The sequence below is a fragment of the Neopelma chrysocephalum genome, unplaced genomic scaffold, assembly GCF_003984885.1.
Source record: "Neopelma chrysocephalum unplaced genomic scaffold, ASM398488v2 Primary Assembly neopelma1_43, whole genome shotgun sequence".
Taxonomy (NCBI): domain Eukaryota; kingdom Metazoa; phylum Chordata; class Aves; order Passeriformes; family Pipridae; genus Neopelma; species Neopelma chrysocephalum.
In genome coordinates this window covers 8,573,600-8,586,544 of record NW_020897702.1, presented here as the reverse complement: position 1 = coordinate 8,586,544, position 12,945 = coordinate 8,573,600, and the positions used below count along the sequence as shown (strand labels likewise).

General features: G+C 38.0%; 1 protein-coding gene across 4 annotated transcripts in view; it reads right to left on the bottom strand.

Annotated features, from left to right (window-relative positions):
• Positions 1 to 428: 428 nt before the first annotated feature.
• Positions 429 to 12,945, bottom strand: part of RDX (radixin) — a 45,153-nt gene continuing 32,636 nt past the window's right edge. The window contains exons 12-15 of one of the 4 annotated variants that reach the window (XM_027677253.1): positions 12,651 to 12,743; positions 11,565 to 11,807; positions 10,415 to 10,575; positions 429 to 1,135 (exon numbers count right to left, since the gene is read on the bottom strand). In XM_027677253.1, coding sequence (XP_027533054.1) covers positions 1,099 to 1,135; positions 10,415 to 10,575; positions 11,565 to 11,807; positions 12,651 to 12,743 — 534 coding nt within the window. In that variant the 3' untranslated portion in view covers positions 429 to 1,098. Of the gene's footprint in view, positions 1,136 to 5,574; positions 5,603 to 8,126; positions 10,576 to 11,564; positions 11,808 to 12,650; positions 12,744 to 12,945 lie in introns of those variants that run through there. The other 3 variants (XM_027677254.1, XM_027677256.1, XM_027677257.1) reach the window with 3 other exon arrangements.

Genomic DNA, 12,945 nt, shown 5'->3' with positions numbered 1-12,945 from the left:
GCTAATGATTTTGGGCACATGTCGTAAAGCTTTGGCAGCTGCTGTTTCAGATCCAAGTCCTCCGATGAATCTACCCACACAGTTCCCAGTGCAGGAGGCCATTGTGCAAGAAGGCACTGTGAGGAACACAAGACACATTGTGAGGAATATACTGAGGTTTTCTACATTCCCAGGGGGTGCTAGCTGAATTTAGGAATAATTGGGATGCCCATCTACTCAATTACCAGCTTCCTTAATTACCAGATATCTTTTCCTTCAAGAGCAATCCATTCTTTGCAAATAAAGCCTCCCATTGGCTTACGTGGTCATAGCACAAGACCTGAAAACTCCCCTTTGGATTGGTGCAACAAAATTAATTAAACTTCCCAGAGAAGCAAAAGAAAATTCAGTAGCACCACTGACCACCAAATGAATAGTGATTCTCTGGATTAATGTTAAAACCCATTTATTTAGGCTTTTGTGCAGGGCGCACAATTCGACGCAGTTACGTATACACAGTATGCACATCCTGACAGCGTACAAAAGGGCAAGGAGCAACAGGTGCTTACACTGCACATGTATGTACAGACATCATAAACTGGGAGGTTTACATTAGAAAATTACCTGACGCTATTCATGTATGATCAAGGCTATTAGAAATTGTGTAGAAAACCAATAAAACTTGGAAAGTATCTACTATTATTACACTTTACCCAGGCTGGATATAGAGTCAGGCTTCCCATACAACAACACTCGTGAGCAAAGCCTACAGGATCCCTCAAGCACTTCGAAAGGTCACATCATTGTTCACTCTAGCACATGCCATTACATGTTAAAGATTAACATATTAGTATTATTTCCTGTTTTCCTGGGAAGAACAACAGGTTAAATACTTCAAAAAGCTAATTTTCTCCTGGGAAAAGACCACAAGGAAGGATTTAAAGACCAGAGAGAACAAAACACTAACAAAATGTTGTAACAGCACTTCCTGGTCCTTCCAAAAACTCTTCACGGACCAGGCAGCACCTAATTTAAAGCGCTGTTTATTGTCCAGATTTACAGAAGTGCAATAGCAGGCCTTGGCAGACCCCAGGTCTTCTGCTGATCTTTACCTTGCTCCTATCCTAAGGGCTGCAAGAGATCGTATTTTTGTAACCTGCATAGAAAGACACAGAGAGATCAAATAGATTTAGCAAAAGAATACTAAACAAAAACAATAGATAGAAATATGCAGCAATGTCACATGAGCCATACTTCACTCCCTCTAACTATTCCATATTTAATTTCTGACTGAACTTTCTTTCTTAAGATGTCAGCAGAATGAGAAAGCATTAGAAACAGAGCGATTTAAGAAACACATGATTCTTGTGGCCAAGGCCCCAGGGACAACCAGAACCTGTCTTTGTTGACTTTCAGCTTGACAAGCAGGTCCAACTCTCTTTAAGGACTCTTCTATGCCAAATTTCTGCACATACCAGTTCAGTTTTGATATAAAATTTTAGCATTATAAAGAATCCAACTAAAAATCCACCCAGAGAGTACTTCTAAAGGACCAATTTGCTGTTGCAGGTAACACAAACCACAGCTGAGGGCAACATAGGTAAAAGACTCTGTTAAAACTGCTCCCAAAGGTGGCTAAAGTAAGATGCCTTGTGCTCAAATACACCCAATGTAGGACATATTTGTAGAACATTCAATCACAGCCAGTATGATTTCAGACATCTTTTCCTTTTAGCACAGTAGATGTGCCATTTGCAGTGTAAGCTCTAGTGCTTAGTTTATTCAGTTTGTTGCCTTGCATGAGCCTTTTGGAGAAAAGATGATGACAGCATAAAGTTTAAAGTTCTGTGGTGGAAATCTTTTCGATGAGTCAAAACTTACTTCAGTGAAGATACATTTCAAAACTGTATTTTCCATGTTGATTTTTACAATTCATTGTTGAATTGCTATAATTCATTGTTAATTTTTACAATTCATTGCTGAAGTGGCTTGAAAATTGCTTTCCTTTTGGAGAATGACTTCCTTAAATATAATAATAACCAGTATTTTACATTCAGCCTTCTTACAGTGTGAACCTCTCATTGTAATTGTTTTAGAGAATGAAGCACTTCAGCTCTAAGTATTAATATATCACAATTTTATTTAAAAGGAGTCAGGAAAAATACTTAATTACCAGATTCTCTTTGTCATTAGTAAGCAGAGGGAATAGCTATTCAGAAGTAAGAAACCTTCAGTAGCACTTTTTTTACATTTATTAATGCAGCTAGAACATGTAACGTGTAGGAACATTACATCAAATTTACACCACGGCCTGTTTCCCACACAAATCATTTTCTGGCACAGAAAGTCAGTGAGAACTTCCAGAGCTTGAGCATAAGCAAATAAGACGTGTGGTTAAGTCTCTGGTGTTTTAAAAGTCTGACAGCAATTCCTGGACAGGGGTGGGGAGAAGAAATTGGTTTCTGCCAGTGAGTGAAACTGTAGGCTGTGAAGGCATCACTGAAACCAATGAAGTGTTTCCTGGTACTAAGAGAACGCCAGAAACAACTGGCTTTCACAGGAAGCTAAAATCAAACATGCAGGTAAGCAGACCTGATTTTGAGATCAAGGACAAAACTGAACCACACTCACTCTCTGCCTGCTATAATATTCTATTAAATCATATTTTAAACACAGTTTTAAAAAGTATCATTTCTAAAACTATTCAAGATCAAAGTTTATATAAGTAGCAACTTGTGTATTTCACTTTAATACAGCCATTACAAGGACTGATGCCACATGCTGTATTAGAAATCTCCAGTTTAACCATGCTATATAGGCATATTTTAGTATGTTTGTGTATACATGTATATATACACACACACACACAAATTATCAAGCTCGGTTAAACACAAAGCAAATCATAATACCTTTCCCTCAGAAAACAGTTTCATCCATTAAGCTTCAGATTGCAAAGCTAGTTACAGTGTCATAGGCAAAACACAATTTTACAAAATCGCTGGGGAGGAAAAAAAGCATTTTTACCTTTAAATTGGTAGAATAAGCCACAACAGAAGCAATTAAAGGAAATATGACTGAAGAATGAAGTACACAATATTTTCTTCTTTAGTGCTCTCTAAATAATCCAGTAAATGCAAATAAATAAAAAGCCTGGTGAATTTTACCAAATTACTTCTCTATCATGAATTTAGTTTGAGAAGTCCACCATGCCATATGTAGCCATCTGCCTCTAGTTTTCACCTTGTAGTCTAAGTAGTCAGCTAATGCAACATATTTTTTTTGCTAAGACTTAAGGCTTAAACCTCCCCCCACAATGTTTTTAAACTAATAATTACCTAACATTGCCCTTCCTTGTCTTAATTTGCATTCTCCTACTGAAACAGAGTTATTTAATTGCATTTAAGACCTCAGTGATCTAAAATGAAATCTGTTCTTTGGATGAAACACATGGCATGACACATTAGCAAGAAAAAGAAGTAAGCAAAAAAACAAGCAAACCAAACAAAACACCAAAGACAAGGCCAAACCCAGCAGTAAAGCAGAAAAGAGAGGTGAGAAGTAAGAACCAGTTCAGAGAGTGGGAGAAACACATATGAAAGGGCCACCCCAAAGGATACAGAAGTCACTAGTAGAAAGAAGGTTCTCCAGATTTTATTTTCATAGCCCTGTGTTAAAATGAACAGAGACAAGTATAAGACCTTTCCCCCACACACCTGCAACAGCTTCCTAAAGACAAGATGGGCTGAAGAGCCATGGGATACCCGACTCCTCCTCTCAGGTATCTGCGCTTACGCTATAGAGGAGTTGAGTTTTTACCAGGGTGACCTGCAAAGCCAGGCAGGAATATAACCATAACTCTCTTAAATAAGGCTCCACAGGAAAAACCAACTATTTCATGGAGGTTTTTTGTTGGTTTTTTTTTCCCCCAGTATTTTTACATCCAGCACACCTGTTGTGTGGAAAAGCAAAGCCACAGCACCAAGCAGTTGTGCCTGACAACTCTGCTGTTTGGGCAGGCATTACCATCCTGCTCCAGTGCTTCCTCTTGCCTAGTCCAGGCAGTCAGATGAGCTACACAGCGACAGCACGGAATTTCTCTTCCACGTGCTCCCTTGTGTGTTTGAGTAGGGCTGGGCTCAAAGTTGAACCTCGTAGGTATAAACACTGTAATTCAGATTCCTCATTAACATAATTGTTTTCTGACATTCTGTTTTCCAGAAAGCTACCAGAAATTATTACCAGGTCAATACAGTTATTTATTCTATAGGGTGGCATGTGACACGTGTGAACTGACAAGAAGACATGTAGCCAAAATCAATCCAAAGATTATTCCAAGGAGCAGCAGTAATTGCTCTAAATTTAAAGATGAGTTCACTGGCTTTGTTGAAAACACCACCAAGATCCCAAATGCAAAAGAAGAGTAAGAGCTGCATTTCCAAATGCTACGGAATACAGCAATTAGCACAGAGCAGCAAGATGGATGCCCGAACTACTATTCACAAGAGAAGAGATCCAAGAATTCAAAAAGTGAATTTAACTGAAGAAAAACTATTAAAGACAGGAAACAAACAGCAGAAGTGCCAATTAATAGTACAAAAATTTCTTACCATTTTTAGAAATTTTTCTGATGTGTGAACAAGGGTCCTGTCCCAAATCCCTACACCTAAATGAATTTGTTCCCAAAATAAAGGTGGTGGCAGGATCGGCTGGTCTGTGTATTCTGGATGTTATTTCTCAACTTATTTTGTTGGAGATCAACGTGCTCTTGGCAGAAAAGTTTTGAGCCTCAGTCCCAATGCAAATTAATCTCTTTCTGGCAATACAACTGGAATTACCATATTCACAGGGATTATTAATTAATCAGAAGTGCTATTTGAATAAAAGTAAAGTGTGACAGCTTCAACTCCTCAGTATAATGTATTTTAAGAAAACATTTTACACAGTAGTCAACGATTCACTGGAAGTGCAGTTTTGTAGAACCTTACTGAAGCTAGAGATTAAGAAGTTAAATACTGTATCAGGTTTAATGAAGAAATCAAGGGTGCATAAGAAGTGTGAAAGCTGAGGCCATAGGGAGCTGTAGATTGGATACAAGATCCCGCAGAGTTCAGCATATGCGGTCACGGAGCCTGTCGTGCGATTACTGTTTCACATGGGTACACAGGGGTTTTGTGTTGCTGGAACAAGCAGTGGGACAGACAGCTCTTGTCAATGCACAAATGTGCTAAGGCAAAATTATCAGACTGCAGAGAATGTCTTCTGCTGAAATTTAGCAAGTTATAATACAGAAGCCAGTCTGGGAACACATGGCCTGAAGAACTCCAAGACCTTTTGGTTCTGGGCAGCAGGCTTTCTGACAGCCTTCAGATAATGGCACCTCCTCCTCTGTAAATACAGTAGCTTAAAAGTAAAAACAAACAAAAAAACCCCAAACAAGCAGAAAAAGCAATGCAATTGTCCTACCTCTGAGCTTGATCTCTTTTCACCTGATCCACTTATCCAGAGCACAGGAAACATTAACTGTTATGCACACGTGCATTAGGAATATTTACACCAAGCAGGCCTCCTCCTTTGATGTGCATTTCCATCTGCCCTCATTTCTTCTGCTGCCTAAAGCCTACTGCTGTGAAAAGAAACACTCTGACACATTATTTACAAAAGCCAGTATAAACACCTCATGGAATAGCAGCAATTCAAAATGCTCCATTTCCTTTTGCTAATTTTGTCTTTCCTGAGCCATGAGCTATGTGGGCATAAGCTGTCTCCTCCTGAATATCTAGAATATTGCAGGTACTGCTGCAGATACTGTGGTCCCTTTTGTGAAGAAATTTGATGGTTTGGTGGGGAACCCTTTTGGGCTTGGTGAGCCCACTTCATTCACACTGAACAAAACACACACATTTGGCATGGTGGCAATCTCCTTGCATGGAAGGAAGAAAAAGCAAAACAAGCCTAAGTTTCTCTAAATGCACTCCGAAGCAGCAGTTTATCAACTCAGACAGTAAAATGAACACAAGTGACACATTCCACTAATCAAAACAAAATCAAAAAACTGGCCTATGCCTTTAGATCTAGACTCAGCCCAGTGAAGTGAAAAGTGAAACTCATTCCAGCAAATTGGCTGCTAAATTTGCTAAACAAATTATTGGTCACACAGATACTGCAGTAGTACATTGAAAATGAGTCTTCAACACAGTGAATAAGTGGGCCAGTAAGGGATTATTATAGCACATAACATTTGTGTTTGTTTCCCTCTTAGAGCCCTCTACCATTAATGCTGCCCCTTCCAGAGCTAAGTTGCTCCTTGCTGCTGACTGGGTCCTCAAACTGGGAAAAGGACCAGTCATATAGAACTCACATGCCTGCAGACCAACTGGCTGGGGAGGAAAGACACTGCTCCGTGCTGCTTGGGAATGGAGCAGAGGGACACACTGACTAGCAGGTGTCCACGACGGCCAGCCAGAACCATCTCCTGAGCCACCCGCCCAGCTGGCAGCCAGCACAGCATCTCGGCTGGGAGGCAGGTGCTCTCCATCTCCAAGCACAAACAGCAGAATGTGCTCTGAGGGGGTCAAAGAAATCACCACAGTTTGCACGCTGATCCATTGATACTTACTACATTTTCCAGGAAAATCCTATCACCCAGCCAAGACAAATTATGTGTATGAGAAAACTTCTATTAATAAGGGAACTTTGCTGTTTTGTAAGGAAGCCTTCAATTTTCTTATGGTGATATTTTTACTCAGAAAGTACATTTACAAACATTAGGATCAACTACACCACTGGGATACCTCACTTTTGTTAAAATCCCTGATTCTTGAAACGAATCTGATGTCTTGGGCAGAACAACTTTTCAGATTATCCACATGTGAACAGACATGGCAAATGCTTGCATAAAAGTTCCTTTTCAAGAGCAAAAGGTTTTAACTAATCGTTTTAATCTCTATATTTCCTTTAAAAACTTAGAAAACATATTTGCTCTCAGAAGTTTGAAATATTTCATTTAGAACAAACCTCCTTTATCCCCAGTGGTGCTTAAGGCAGTTAACATGAACAGCCCTGGAAAACACGTTTTCAGAAGCAAAAGCACAATAATGCTTTTCAAACTGGTATGGGCAACAGAAAATATAGGTTTTGATGTGAAGAGGGGACTACTTCAAGAAGACAGAATATCTTCTTTCACAATGAGGCGCTCTGCTCAATTGTATTAGTCTAGCCTGTAAACAGGGGCACTATTTTGCATCCTTTTCTCTCCACCTCAAGAGCATATTTTTAAAAATATAATCCCTTAAAGCATTTACCTCCCCTTTCAAGTACAATATTCTGAAGCTACATACCTATGCAGAAGCTCTCTAAAAAGTCACAAACCTCAAATCTAATGCTTCAGCAAGAGGGGCTCCAAGAAGAGAGAAATATCAAACTAGAAATAAGCACAGTTAAAAGTATGAAGTAAACGCTTTAATTCCTCATAGCAATTCTGCCCTGTGGAGTAACAAAAAGGGTCATGTGCTTGTACTGCGTGCAAGGCCAAACAAATATAAGAGAGAATAGAATGTCACCTGAGAGGAGGTCTAATTTATGCAAGAACTGCTTAGCAGATTATTTGTATACCTACTTACATGGGACTGTTCCACATGTATTAGACAGATGAGAAAGCCCATTAACTTGCTCTTATCTAAAACATACGGCCACACATGTATTTGATAGCACTGTCCACTGTAATGTGCAGTTATCAAAAAAACACTTCAAGGTTTCTCAGTGCTTAAGATATTGACCCATTAAACTAAATTTCACTTAACCTGGGGCTAAGCATTATGTAGGCAGTGATTGAAAGTTCTGACATTTCCCACAGAGCTCTTATATAGCCAAATTACCCTCTGTTCTCAAGAGAGCAAATTTGCTCTGATGATTCACATCCTATTTTGAATCGACAAACACCAGTGCTTCCTCCCAACTGTATGTGATAATTTCTTAAACAAAACACCATTCCCTAGGGATACAATATGATTTTTTTTCAATTCTGACTAGAGTGTGAAACAAAAGATAATCAAAATTTGTACACTTCTCTGGAAAACACTACTGGAGTGTGCTCAGTAAAGCTGTCAGAAATAAAGGGCATTAAATAACAACAATGGACCTCAGAGAAATTAACTTTATCTCTTTATTGTTAACCAATGAATGTTATCCAAAATAGTAGATGTAATTGTAGCTTAATTGTACAACACAAAACATGATGCTAAAGGAAAAAGCATGTGGAAAATTACTTCACCAAGTAATCATTAAATGTATTCTTAGTATTTCTGCACCAGTAAGTGTTCCCAACTGCTGGTGACAGCAGCTATTACCACTTTGTTCATTGTGAAAATCTGTATTACAAATGGTTGTTCCTGGTTGTTTAGATTTAAAAAAAAACAAAACAAACAAAAAAAAAATCACACAGCTTTATAAATGGATCTAATTCATTTAGCCCTACCCTATATGTTGTAGATTTATGAACAATAAACTTTACTGGTGTTTTTTCCCAACACTGAAACTGATATATCAGTGTTAGTGCACACTTTCCAGGGAAAAACAAAAACTCACTGGAAGCACAGTATTTCACCTGCTATGGCAAACTGTTTGAATACTTCAGAAATTTGCTTAAGCTTCAGTGTATGAAGCCTATGAAACAAAAACTGTTCTTACAATGCACTGCAAGTTGAAACACCAACTTCCACCAAGCAGCATTTTGAAGCATGTGCACAGCATCTGCACATCAGTCTTCAAGGTGAAGCAGATATGTTTAGCCCCACAAACCAAAAATATATTAATGTATCTTTATTTAATTTTCATGATGTCACCCCACATAGCCAAACTTTTACTCCGCAAAATAAAAAAAATTTAATTGGACTGTTCGTAAGAAATTTAAACCTACTGTGCATGAAAAAAATGTTTAATAAAATGGCAAATTTTAATAGATAAGTGTAAATTTATGAGTGCATAATATCAAACAGGAAAAAAAGCTGAACCATCCTCAGAGAAAGTTAGGTTCTTCCACTGTAGGTATTTAGTAGAGTTCTCTAACATAAGGGATAACTGCAGTCCACATTAACTGTAAAGGTGTTATTAAAGTTCAGTTTATAAGCAAATTTCTCAAAAAAGCAGGTCTCCTTTTCAAGAGGGAAAGGACTTAATGATCTGACATCAGATATGACAATTACAATACTAGCTTCACTGAAAACTGAAGCTACAACACTTCTACTCCAATTCTGGGAACTTTCATTTTGTATTTGGAAACCCAAGCTGACTGACATGCACATTCTACACCCCTCCCAGAAGATAGTATACCAGTGACAGGTTACAGCTTTAAAATACATCAGATGTTTTCACAATTTAAACTCAACAGAAGGCAGTTAGACAGTATTTAGCACTATAAATCCATCCTAAAGTAAAACAAAATCCTAGGAGTAAAGGCTCCTAGCGATTGACTATTCACTGTGTAGTGACAGTCAATTTAAACAGTTTTTTCATGGTGTTTGAAGGACCGGTCATCATGTACATAGTAGTGAGGTAGGATACTGTCCCCTCCCTGGGACTGATGTTTTCATATGCTCCCTTGCCAGAAAGGTCCAGGTCTCCCTACTGCAAGTAAAATAATTACAAGCAAATTGCACATGAAGCTTTGTTTATTTTTTCCCTCTTTGCTGCATTAGAACACTTTACACATTTAAAAGAATTACCTAGGAAATCAATACTTACTCAAGCCTATCAGCAGCCATGTGCTGCCCACAGGTAGTGTTCCATTTAAAAACATTTCCTGGAACTACCACCTGCCATCCAGACCTTTGTGAACAGGTAGGCAAAGAAAACCATCAATGATGACAGGATATGAAACACCAAAGAATTTCACTTGGGAGAAAAAAAAAACAACACCAACAAAAACCCCAAAACACAAAACAAAACAAACAAACAAACAAACAAAAAAAAACAAACCTGAAAGTCAGCAAATATGAAACTCTTAATGGTGTAGCTACATTGAAAACTAATTTCAAACTTCATACTGAAATAGTACCTATCCAGTTTAGGTTCAGTTCCATTCTTCTTTCTATTTCTTAAAAGTTAAGCAATATATACACTTGTCAGTCATTATATGCTTCACATCTGTTTCCAAAGGGGAAAAAAAAACAAAAAACAAGCAATGAAACTGAAAACAGAATGGGAAAAAAAGTGCTATTAACCTCCACACCCTCCCCCCTCAAAACCTAGGGTCGATAGACTGCCTTACTCTCTGGAATAGCTTCCCTAAAAATTTGTCTTCTAGTCACTGTAGTCAACCTGGTATTAAGTGCTTTGGCAAAGTGGGGTGCAATCCATCAAATCTGCAAAGGCCTGCTTTTTTTTCTCAGTTGGTGGTTCAGCTTTACGAGGAACATATATGCAAAATAACAGCTCTCACATTGCTTCAAACTCATCAATACGCTGCTTTGTATTGCCTTGTCGGATTTGTCGGAGAGTCTTGTACTTATCACGGCCTGCTTTAACATTCTCAGCATGAAGGACATCATTTTGTGTTTTCTTGGTTTCATCTCTGGCTTGAGCCAACTCAGAACTTAAAGCCTGTTGAATAAAATATTTATATTTAAGTGCTTTGACTAATCTTTTAATGATTCTGGAGTTTCTGATAATAATTACTCTGCAATTTGGATAAGAATTTCTTGAATGCCAACCTATGAAAGGCTTGTTGTGCTGTTCAGTAACTCAAGTTGTGAGGTCTATCAGAAAGAATGCAGAAGGAAAGATAAAGAGAGCATAGGATTCTTTCCTTACTTAAGCGTGAGCATCAAATTAAAAAAAAAAAAAAACACCACCAAAGCCTCATACACCATAACATCCAAGAAGAAAGGGACCAGCAGGATAAAGCAGGGAAATCACCTTATTTTTAAATTTTTTCTTGACTAAAGACAGCTCTTCTATTTCTCCCTGATCCTGTTCAGTGACAACCAAGCAGGAAGAACATTACACATACATGCTACTAAGATACTGATACCAAAAAAAGTAGCAGCTTTCCATTTCTTCTGTTTTCTTCCCAAATAGACATTTCATAACCAGGAAAAGGGCTACCACTAACAAACAACATTATACTTCAAGGAGTAAGACTTTTTAGGAGGAAACACTCCATTTCAGGGAAATAAGATTAATCCAAAATGGGTATAATTGAGTTTTTGCATTTGCAACATCTGTGAATGACTGCAAACACACACAAATAATATTAAGCAAGCTTCTGTTCATACCACTTAATGAGTTTTGGTATTGAGAAAGGAAAGCATTATAACATTCAATGTCCTGGACATTATATAATTATTAGACACGTTTATTGGCCAATGCAACACTTTTAAGCTATAAAGCACAATCTCACATACAACCTTTCTATCTGTTCCACTTCTAGAACACTATGAAGGATATTTGTTGGTAAATTAGTAATAAACCTAGTAAATCTTTAAAAGCCTGTTTCCTTGGCACACCATAATTTCAATGAGATTTTTGACAGAAAAAGAATGAAAACGCAACGCCTGAATTATGTTGATACAACTATGAATCTTCATTACCTGGAGCTGTTTCTTAACACGTTCGTTTTTCTGTGTTTCTGTTACCCGTTCTTCTTCACTTCTGTGATTCATAACACCATCAGAAGACAGTTCGGCACTGGCTTCAGCATTGTTCTCATCATGCTCATCATGTTCATTCTCTGTTGGAGGAATAACTGGTGGGGGAGGGGGTGGAGGAGGAGCAGACATCACAGATTTCAATTCTTCTTTGGTCTTTTCCAAGTCCTCTTGGGCTGCAAAAGCCTAAATACAGTAAACAGTACTTAGCATCTTTTAAAATTATTTGTCAATAGAAAAATAAAAATAAATATTTGAGATGTTCTCAGACACATGGAAATTATTCTTTATAACTAAGATGACTAGCTTACACACTGGAAATTGTCAAATAGAGATACACGTTAAAAAAAGATATGACTAAAAATCATCTGTACCGGAGCCAAGCTATTTCCAGCAGTAGACAAGAAAAGAGTGAAAGATTAGGGCAGTCATACTGATTGCTTTCTAACTTTCTTAGCGTCCTGAAATTTAAGGTTCAGAAATTTCCTAAATCAAAGATGATGACTTCAAATTTCATACTCAACCAGAACTTATGAAAATTTTTTCAATCACTTTTTGAACCTGTGCACACAGTAAATATTCCCATTCCATAACTAACTGCAGATTTTGTGAAGAAATACAATTTTGCTTTAAATTATTGTCCAGTTGCATTTCATGTGCCTTTTGGTTTGGTTCATCCTTTCACCACAACTCATGATTTTGTACACTTCCCTCCTGAGGTGTTTTCTTCTCTAATACAAAGCTCCAATCTATTTCATCGCCATACAAAAGAAAGACATTTCTGATCTTTGACCACACCTTTGTGATGGGAATTCTCCCCCCCTTCACAACTATGCAATATCAAGACATGAGTTAAATAGAAGCACAGGCTATCTTCAGCAGACTGGAGAACAAAAACCTTTAAGAAAGACTTCTCTGAAGCCTAAGGGAAAGAGAGAGATTCAACCACATGGACTTCCAGTGGGATTTCCGCACTCATCTCCCTTAGTTTCTTTGAAGTTCTGACTTCACACAGCATGGGCTCATTACTTTGTGCTGCCATTCTGAAGCTTCCTCTTCTTTCTTTTTCTTGGCCTCCTCTAGAAGTGCAATCTTGGCTGTGAATTCAGCAATTTCTGCTGCCTGAAACAAACAAAAAAACAAAGTAGAAGTTTACATTTGGTATCATTTTGGCTTTGCAGTGGAAGAAAGCAGAGCCTTTGCTGTGATCTGGCTTGAAGAGAGTTAGTTACCATCCATCACTTCTCTGCTAAAAATAGAAATTTTAGGCATACATGAGAGAGGGAATGAATCAGAGTACTCTTGCCTGATGGAAATAAGTAGA